The sequence below is a fragment of the Homarus americanus genome, unplaced genomic scaffold (assembly GCF_018991925.1).
Source record: "Homarus americanus isolate GMGI-L3 unplaced genomic scaffold, GMGI_Hamer_2.0 scaffold44022, whole genome shotgun sequence".
In the NCBI taxonomy this organism is placed as follows: domain Eukaryota; kingdom Metazoa; phylum Arthropoda; class Malacostraca; order Decapoda; family Nephropidae; genus Homarus; species Homarus americanus.
The window spans coordinates 1-9,718 of NW_024743602.1; the positions used below are offsets into that span (position 1 = coordinate 1).

The window sequence follows — 9,718 nt, forward strand, 5'->3', positions numbered from 1 at the left end:
TCCGTACATGCCGTTCAGTTACGTATTGCTGTGGTTGTGGTGGGACTCAAGGTGGAGGGGGATTGATGATGGAGGGAACCTTGATGTGGTGGTGTTGTAGCAATGGAGGGCTGAGCATCAATGGAGGGGGTGGCTGACAATGGAGGGTTATAACATGGAGTCACACCTGCAGTCGTGTACGGGAAAACAAGCAAGTGGAGAGAGAGAGAGAGAGAGAGAGAGAGAGAGAGAGAGAGAGAGAGTGAAGTAGTGTAAAAGGTTAAGAAGAGGGGAAAGAGGTGAAGAACGGAAGATTAGTGGATGAGAGTTGAGAAGGGAAGAAGCAAGGGAAAGGATAGAGAGAGAAAGAGTAAAGGTGAAAGAAGGCCTGAGGGGAGAAAAGAAGAGAGGTGCAAGGAAGGGGAGAGAATAACGATAAAGGTGAGGAGTGAAACGTGATGATGGAAAGGAATGAGAGAAACTGGACGAGGAGAAGTGAGAGGGAGGAGTGAGGGCGAAGGGAGGAGGAGGAGGAAAGACGTAAGGGAGGAAGAGGACAGATGAGGGAGAAGAGGAGCGAGGGTGAGAGAAAGAAGAGGAGAAATGCAAGGGAAGAGAATTGAGGAATCAGAAAAGGTGAGGAAGGCGAGGAGGAGAATGTGAGAGGTGAGGGAATGTAGGGTATCATGGTCAAGAAGGAGAGAGGTGAGGTGAGGAGAGAGGTGAGGGCAGGGGAAATGAGTGGGCTGTGAGGGGAGAGATGGGGGGAGGGTATGAGAGGTGAGGTGAGGGAAGAGGTGAAGGAAAGGGTAGGGGAGATGAGGGAAGGGGAGATGAGGGTAGGGGAGATGAGCGTAAGGGAGGTGAGGTTAGGAGGTGAGGGGAGAGGTGAAGGGAGGGTTTAACATGATTACGGTGGTGTTGACGTGAAGTAATGGAGCGCTTCAGAGTCCTTCCCTCCATCACCTGGGAGAGGGAAGGAGGGAGGGAGATAGAGAGGGAGGGGAGAGGGAAGGGGGAGGGGAGATGGAGAGTGGAGATGGAGGGGGGAGGGGAGATGAAGGAGGAGGGGAGATGGTGAGGGGAGGGGAGAGGGAGGAGGAAGGCAGAGAGGGAAGCAGAGAGTGTTTGGAGGATGGAGGAATAATGGAGGAAAGGAGGGAGGGAAGAATGAAGGAATATGGGAAGGAGAGAGGGAGAGAGAATAGAGGAATGAGGGAAAGAAAGTAGAGGGGTGGAATGATAAGACAAAGGAGAGGGAGGAGTGAGGGGTGAGTGAGATGGATGAGGAGAGAGTGAGGGGAATGAAGAGAGAGTGAGAGGTGGGAGTGAGATTGAGTTCTTTAAGAGTGGAGCCGTCAGAGTGAAGTAACCCCGGACAGGGTGGAGAGGGATTACAGGGAGAGTGAAGGCGGCGGTGTGAGAGGCCATGGCCACAACGAACGGCCATGGCCAGAGAGAATAAAACTAGAACCAGAATGAAACAATATGGAAAGATCAACAAACACACCATTCAATATATACCATAATATCAACCAATTATATTAAAAACTACTTAATTACCTTTTAAGATATTTAATTTTTAGTCTAATTAATTAATGTCTTATTAGATATATTTCTGTCTATCAATGAGTAAAGAATAATTAATTTTCTGATAGTTTATGTTATGAGTGAGGTGGACCTGAGTCGACCCTTTTGTTTACAGGGCACTGTGATGGAGGGGAGTAACAACCCTCCCGTGAGTGACGTCGGCAGCGCCCCCACCAGCCCCTCACAGGTAACTCATACTCCCTCATTACCCCCCCCCATCATGGACCCTCTCACCTCCTCCCCCCCCATAACCCCTTCACCTTCCTATCTCCCCCTCACTTCCCCCACAATCATGGACATCCACCTCATCTTCCCCACCCCCCACCTCTCCACCCCCCCCCCACCGCGCGTGTTGTCACATAAAGGAGGTAAATATAATCTTAACCTCATTATGGCAAGAGACAAAGGGCGCCATCTTGTTCCTCGTGTGAAACTGTACACTCCCGCCCCCCCTCGGCCTTCCACTCCCCTCGGCTCTTACACCCCCTCGGCCTCCTACACTCCCCTCGGCCTCCCTACACTCCCCTCGGCCTCCTACTCCCCCCTCGGCTTCCTCACCCCCCTCGGCCTCCTACACTCCCCTCGGCCTCCTACACTCCCCTCGGCCTCCTACCTCCCCCCCTCGGCCTCCCTACACTCCCCCTCGGCCTCCACACTACACCACCCGGCTGTAATAAGTCTCCAAGTATGATGATGATTCGGTATAATGGTATGAGGTCAGTGTGGGAGTATGAGGAGTCAGTGTGGGTATGAGAGTCAGTGTGGAGTATGAGGGTCAGTGTGGGTATGAGGAGTCAGTGTGGAGATGAGTCAGTGTGGGAGTATGAGGAGTCAGTGTGGAGTATGAAGAGTCAGTGTGGAGTATGAGGAGTCAGTGTGGAGTATGAGGAGTCAGTGTGGAGTATGAGGAGTCAGTGTGGGTATGAGGAGTCAGTGTGGGTATGAGTCAGTGTGGGAGTATGAGGAGTCAGTGTAGAGTATGAGGAGTCAGTGTGGAGTATGAGGAGTCAGTGTGGGTATGAGGTCAGTGTGGAGTATGAGGGTCAGTGTGGAGTATGAGGAGTCAGTGTGGAGTGAGGTCAGTGTGGAGTATGAGGAGTCAGTGTGGGGTGTATGAGGAGTCAGTGTGGGTATGAGGAGTCAGTGTGGGTATGAGGAGTCAGTGTGGAGTATGAGGAGTCAGTGTGGAGTATGAGAGTCAGTGTGGGAGGTCAGTGTGGAGTATGAGAGGTCAGTGTGGGATGAGGTCAGTGTGGGTATGATGAGTCAGTGTGGAGTATGAGGAGTCAGTGTGGAGTATGAGGAGTCAGTGTGGGTATGAGGTCAGTGGGAGTATGAGGAGTCAGTGTGGGATGAGGAGTCAGTGTGGAGTATGATGAGTCAGTGTGAGTATGAGGAGTCAGTGTGGAGTATGATGAGTCAGTGTGGAGTATGAGGAGTCAGTGGGGAGTATGATGAGTCAGTGTGGAGTATGAGGAGTCAGTGTGGAGTATGAGGAGTCAGTGTGGAGTATGAGGAGTCAGTGTGGGTATGAGGAGTCAGTGTTGGGTATGTTGTATAATAATACCATACCTATATTGATAGACTTTTCATCGTGGAGAGAAAGTGGTGAGTGGTGGTGGAGTGAGTGTGCTTTGCTATGTGTATGTTTACGTACTGTGTGAGTGAGTTTGTGTGACTGGTGACCGAGTGGTGGTGAGTAGAGAATCACATCGGTCATCGGAGAAATTAGCTTTTAAACATGACATACTCTGACACAGGCTATAAACTTGAAGAGAAAACAACAATAATAATAATTAATAAATAATAATAAATATTAATAACAATAATAACAACAACAATAATAATAATATTAATAATAATTACAATAATTAATAATAATAACAATAACAATAATAATAACAATAAATAATAATAATAATAATAATAATAATAATAATAATAATAATAATAATAATAATAATAATAAACAACAATGGCAATATATCTGTTTACTTTCGGTTCCTTGTTCATCACTGAGGCCGGATGGATGACTTGTGTGGCCGGATGGATGACTTGTGTGGCCGGATGGATGATGACTTGTGAGACCGGATGGCTGACTTGAGGGGTCGGATGAATGAACTGTTGTGAGGTCGGATGAATGACCTGTTGCGAGGCCGGATGAATGACTTGTTGTGAGGTCGGATGGAGGACTTGTTGTGAGGCCGGATGAATGACGTAATGCCGGATGGATGACTTGTGAGGCCGGATGAATAACTTGGGTTGGATGGATGACTTCTGGAGTCGGATGGATGACGTGTTGTAAGGCCGGATGGATGATGACTTGTGAGGCCGGATGGATGACTCGTTGAGATGCAGATAATCCCGACTGTTCATAATAGAATACCCGATATATGATTGTTTGTGTATATGATAGCCTCCCTCCCTCTCTCCTTCCCCCTCCTTTCTCCCATCCCCTCATTATCTTTTCTCCTCTCCTTTTTTCCACCCCCATTATCCTTCCCTCCCTCCTTCATCCAGTTCCCCACCTCTCACCTCTCCCCTCCTTCCTTCCCTTCCCCATAAAACCCAATACTAGCAATCAATAGCGACCTTCCACATCTCCATACTTGTCTCTCCCCTTACCCTGTCTGTGTGTGTGTGTGTGTGTGTTGTTCAGGGTCAATGGCTCTTTATACGGCAAGAATCAAAGACAAGGTCACTGGTGCTTCTTTGTTTTTTTCTCTCTCTCTCTCTCTCTCTCTCTCTCTCCCCTTGTGAATGACTCTGAATCAATAATAACTATCAGTGTAACAAACCTCCATATAACGGACTTTCCTCTATCCATATAGTCCGTTAAATGGAGGTTTCACTAATCGTATCTTCACTCTTGTTTTAGTTGTGATTTTTTGGTTTAAGTTGTGGTTGATGGCCTCTTGAGCTTGAGTCCCTCTTACTAACCAAGATTCTCTCTCTTTTTTCCAGATGAGTAACGGGGCGACCAGCGACCTGTCCAGCAGTGACGAGACCTCCCACGGGACGCTCGCCTCACCGTCTCCCTCATCCAGACGTCCTCAAGACACGCCCACCGGCCACACCCCTGCCAAGCCCGACCCCATCACTACCACCATCACCACCGCCACGGCCACCACCACTACCACCACCTTTGACGACCACATCGTCATAAAGGAGGTTGTTCCTTCGGGCGTCGGGATCAACTACAAAAGCCTGACGGTGACGCCGAAGCCCAGCGTGGTGACCCCGTGAAGCCCATACCGACCCACTCCCCGCCCAAGGCGCCCGGCACCGCCACCCCCATGAACAAAATCCTCACTGTGAGCGCCGCCAGCTCTCCCCTCAAGCCGTCGTCCCCAGAGGGTCTTCTCCTCCGTCCCGCAGGGCCTCCTCAACGTGATCAATTCTTCACCCACAACCACACACAAGGCCGAGAGGTCTCTTCCCGCCGCTCACAGGGAAAAAGTACAAGAAAATGGAAAATACGGGTGAGAGTGAAGACGTATCGTCCTGATGACCCCAGTCCTCAACTGACAGTGACAGTTTATTAATTTAATAAAAACCTTCCTTTATGTTCTTCCTTAAACACCCTTCGGCTCCTTCAGTCTCACTCAGTTACTGTGTAAGGCCGGCCAAGCTGTGGGCTAACCTGGCCACGGGTGGGCCTGGCTACTGTGGCGCCCATCTAAGGGCGTGGCTGCAGTGGGCCTGGCTGGTTAAGAGGAAGACATGAAACAAACACATAAGTGGACTCACTCAACCCGAATTAAATAAACAAACTTGAACAATACAAAACAAAACAGTGGGCCGGCCGGTACAGTGTATCAGCGAAGGACGGACGGTGTTAGTGTGTGTCGCATAAACTCGCTTAGCTTTCTCCTTTACCCTTAATTATCATGGATGTTTACATTATTTCCCTCCCTAGACAGCGAGTGAGAGAGATCAAGAGAAGAGATAGAAAAAACAAACAAAGTACGTGTTTTTGTTTCCTCGAACTGTATCCAACAACCACACACACACACACACACACACACACACACACACACACACACACACACACACACAAGAAGCAGTTGCAGCGACCACCACAATCAACAGGATGACCAAGACAAAAGCAAGAAGATGAATTAAACCACGACAAAGCAGGAACAAAGACCAAAAACAAAAGCAGGAACAAGACCAAAAACAAAAGCAGGAACAAAGACCAAAACAAAAGCAGGAACAACAAAACAAAAGCAGGAACAAAGACCAAAAACAAAGCAGGAACAAAGACCAAAAACAAAACAGGAACAAAACTATCAATAATAGTGTAGATCAGATCACGAGTCAATAAACCTAAAATAAAAATTCACCACAAAAACCAAGAACAAATTAATAATAATGCAGAATTTCTTGACAGTTAATACGATCAACAACAACAACAACAAAAATATTCTGAAATATCAAATAATAATAATAATAATAATTCAAATAAAAGCAAAACTTGATACCACATTTTTTTCAGTCAGGGAAAAATTATTAAAAGGGAAAAACTACATTGGTCGGGGAGGGAGGGAAGAAAGTAGGGGACTATAAGAAGGAAAAAGCTACCATGACCCGACCCAACCAAACCTAACCCAACCTAACCTAAGCCAACCTAACCCAACATAACCTAAGCCAACCCAATCAACCTAACCCAACTCAACCAAATCTAACCAACCAAACCCAATCAAACCTAAACTGATGACCTGACCTGACCTGACCTGACCTGGACCTGACTCGACCCTTCAGAACAAAAATTAAATAAGGCTAAAAAATATGGTATCAAGAAACACAACATAAACAAAATTCATCCAAATAAATCACAATGTATTAAAACTAAATTGTGAGAGTTGTGGTTTAGGAAAGATAATAATAATGGTCGTCCTGTCTGCTACTATGTAAACAAACAAACATCTCTCGGTTTAAGAATTCCTTGTTTACTTTGTCGTGTTGTGACGTCATTGGGAGTTGCCATTTTATAAAAAAAGTTTACTTTTATCTTGTTTCATTGTCTAAAATAAAATATTTGTCCTCAACTAAGAGACGATGGTAAAAAAAATATTCAATAAAGTTAAAAATCATATTCAGCATTTTAATTACAACTGTGAATGGAAATTAATATATATAAAATATATAATAATAACATTTCTCTACTCGCAACTCGATGAAGCGGCACACCATTGGCTCTCGTCGACTCTTGCGTCATGAAGGTGGTAGTGACGTCACGCTTGTAAAAATAATTATACCTGATTTAACCCGATCCTGCCGGCCAATCAGTGGGTAGGAATGGTTGTGACGTCAGGCCATCTTCTGCGGTCGCTTGAGGGAGGAGACGGTCAGGTGCAGTGTCTGTGTGTTTGTCACCGATAAGTTGTTTATGGGCGGTGGTAAAAATCGCTTCTAGTCTGTTTTATTCCAGGTAAATCTGTTTGTAATACAAACCAATGGTGACTACTTTAACCATCATCAATTATAACCCCACACCCCGTCCTACCTACCCCCGCTGATGAAACCCAACCTCCCTCTAACCAACCCACGTAACCTATCCCAACTCCTCCATCCCTAACCTAACCCCACCACCCCCCTCTGAAGATGTTAAACTCGGAAATCACTGCATAATAATGTACCTTACAAGACCACCATTATTTACCAACTGGCACCTCAAGGTAACAACAGAAGAAAAATGTTTCACTCAGTTTCATTTTGCTTCGTTTTGTTTTCCTGTCTGTGAAAACTGTCTCTCTACGTGGTATAAGCAGAGAACCGCAAGGTGCCAGTTGTTGACAATAGCAAGGGAGGCGTGGCTTGTGACGTCATAGAAAGTTCCTCTGACGTCACGGAGGTTCATCTGATGTCACAACTCTCCTCTGACGTCACGGGAGGTTCATATGACGTCACAACTTCCCCTGACGTCACAGGAGGTTCATATGACATCACAACTCTCCTCTAACGTCACCTGACCCTCCTAACGTGACGGGACCCACACCTAGATGTAAGAGAGAGAGAATAGGATTACAGTACGTCACAAATAAGGGCGTGAAGCAAGTTGGTTGTGAGCGCCCGTGACGTCTGGGCAGTGTGTGTGTGTGTGTGTGTGTGTGTGTGTGTGTGTGTGTGTGTGTCTGACCAGTGGCGCACCTTCCACTGTCTTAACATGTTTGTACACTATGATGGCAGTTGGTATTAATAAAACACACTGAAAACATAACCTTCCGTGTTTTAATCTATGAAACAAATTACCTGGAGCACCTGAGTTTATTTTACCTTTGCCGTAACAGTGACCACCCTAACCTAACCTAACCTAACTAACCTGACCTGACCTGACCTGACCTGACCTAACCTAACCTAATCTAACCTGACCTAACCTAAGCTGGCCTTACCTAACCTAACCTAAGCTGGCCTCACAACCAAACTTAACCTGATCCTACCTGGTCTACTAATTAATACAGTACACCTGGTCTACTATTATACATACACCTTTATTGATTTTCACGAACATTATCATACGTGTATAAGAATATATATAATGTACACTGTTCATTTCGATAAAAATATGCATGTATTCAGTTAGTGAACGGTGTAGTGCGATAATTACATATACATATATACACACACACACACACACACACACACACACACACACACACATCACAACCTCACAAAAACCACACAAACACCCACACACAACCCCACACAAACACCCACACACGACCCCACACAAACACACCACCCCCACGCCCACATATAGCAGTACCATCCAGTGAGATGAAACTGTAATCGTGTGGAAGTGATTACACATCGTTCAAAGCATTATAGTACGCACCCAACTGAGCCCAACAGCCAGCCACACACCCGACCCCCGACGTGTGCTGCATATTGAGCACTAATTACCTTTGTTAAACTCATGCACAGTCACAAATATCTACTACTTCTGACAACCCGAAAAAAATATATATTAAAATGGGCGATTATGGTCGGTGAAAAACTGAATGCAGACTTGGGAGGAGGGAGGAGGAGGAGGTGAGGAGGAGAGGGAGGTAGGAGGGGGAGGTGAGGTGAGGGGGAGGTGAGGAGTGAGGGGGAGGTGAGGTGAGGGGGAGGTGAGGGAGTGAGGGGAGGTGAGGTAGGGGAGGTGAGGAGTGAAGGGGGGACGGAGGTGATGGTGGGGGAGGTGAGGGTGGGGGGGAGAGGTGGAGGAGTGAGGGGGAGGTGGAGGGTGAGGGGAGGTGAGGAGGTGAGGGAGGTGAGGAGTGAGAAGGGGGACGGAGGTGATGAGTGAGGGGGGAGGTGAGGGTGAAGGGAGGTGAGGAGTGAAGGGGGACGGAGGTGATGAGTGAGGGAGGTGAGGGTGAGGGAGGTGAGGAGTGAGGGGGGAGGTGAGGAGTGAGGGGAGGTGAGGTGAGGGGAGGTGAATGAGGGAGGGTGAGGTAGGGGAGGTGAGGTGAAGGGGAGGTGATGGGGAGGGAGGTGAGGGAGTGAAGGGGGATGGAGGTGATGAGGTGGGGGAGGTGAGGGTGGGGAGGTGGAGGAGTGAGGGAGGTGAGGTGAGGGAGGTGAGGTGAGGGGAGGTGAGGAGTGAGGGGGACGGAGGTGATGAGTGAGGGGGAGGTGAGGAGTGAGGGGGGGACGGAGGTGATGAGTGAGGGGGACGGAGGTGATGAGTGAGGGGGGAAGGTGAGGAGTGAGGGGGGACGGGTGAGGAGTGAGGGGAGGTGAGGAGGAGGGGGGGAGTGGGTGATGAGTGAGGGGAGGTGAGGTGAGGGAGGTGAGGTGAGGGGGAGGTGGAGGGGGGGGAGGTGAGGGTGAGGGAGGTGAGGGTGAGGGGAGGTGAGGGAGTGAGGGGGTGAGGTGGGGGGAGGGTGAGGTGAGGGAGGTGAGGAGTGAGGGGGAGGTGAGGAGTGAAGGGGACGGAGGTGATGAGTGAGGGGGAGGTGAGGGAGTGAGGGGGAGGTGGGTGAGGTGGGGGGAGGTGAGGGAGTGAGGGAGGTGAGGAGTGAGGGGGAGGTGAGGAGTGAAGGGGGGACGGAGGTGATGGTGAGGGGAGGTGAGGTGAGGGAGGAGGGGGAGGTATGAGGGGAGGAGGGGGAGTGGAGTGAGGGGAGGGGGTCAGGGAGAGAGGGGGAGGTGAGGAGTG

General features: G+C 48.6%; 1 protein-coding gene across 1 annotated transcript; it reads left to right on the forward strand.

Moving 5' to 3' along the window:
* Positions 1-1,652: 1,652 nt before the first annotated feature.
* LOC121877193 lies at positions 1,653-4,815 on the forward strand. Its single transcript, XM_042382807.1, has 2 exons — positions 1,653-1,756; positions 4,534-4,815. Exons 1-2 carry the CDS (start codon positions 1,694-1,696, stop codon positions 4,813-4,815), a joined length of 345 nt encoding a protein of 114 aa, XP_042238741.1. The 5' UTR covers positions 1,653-1,693.
* The last annotated feature ends 4,903 nt before the right edge of the window (positions 4,816-9,718 follow it).

What these genes read in the sequence shown, in the direction of transcription:
- LOC121877193 (XM_042382807.1), top strand. Translation starts at nt 1,694, where the DNA reads ATGGAGGGGAGTAACAACCCTCCCGTGAGTGACGTCGGCAGCGCCCCC. An exon ending in CCCCCACCAGCCCCTCACAG is followed by an intron (nt 1,757 to 4,533) that starts GTAACTCATACT and finishes TCTTTTTTCCAG; the next exon opens with ATGAGTAACGGGGCGACCAG.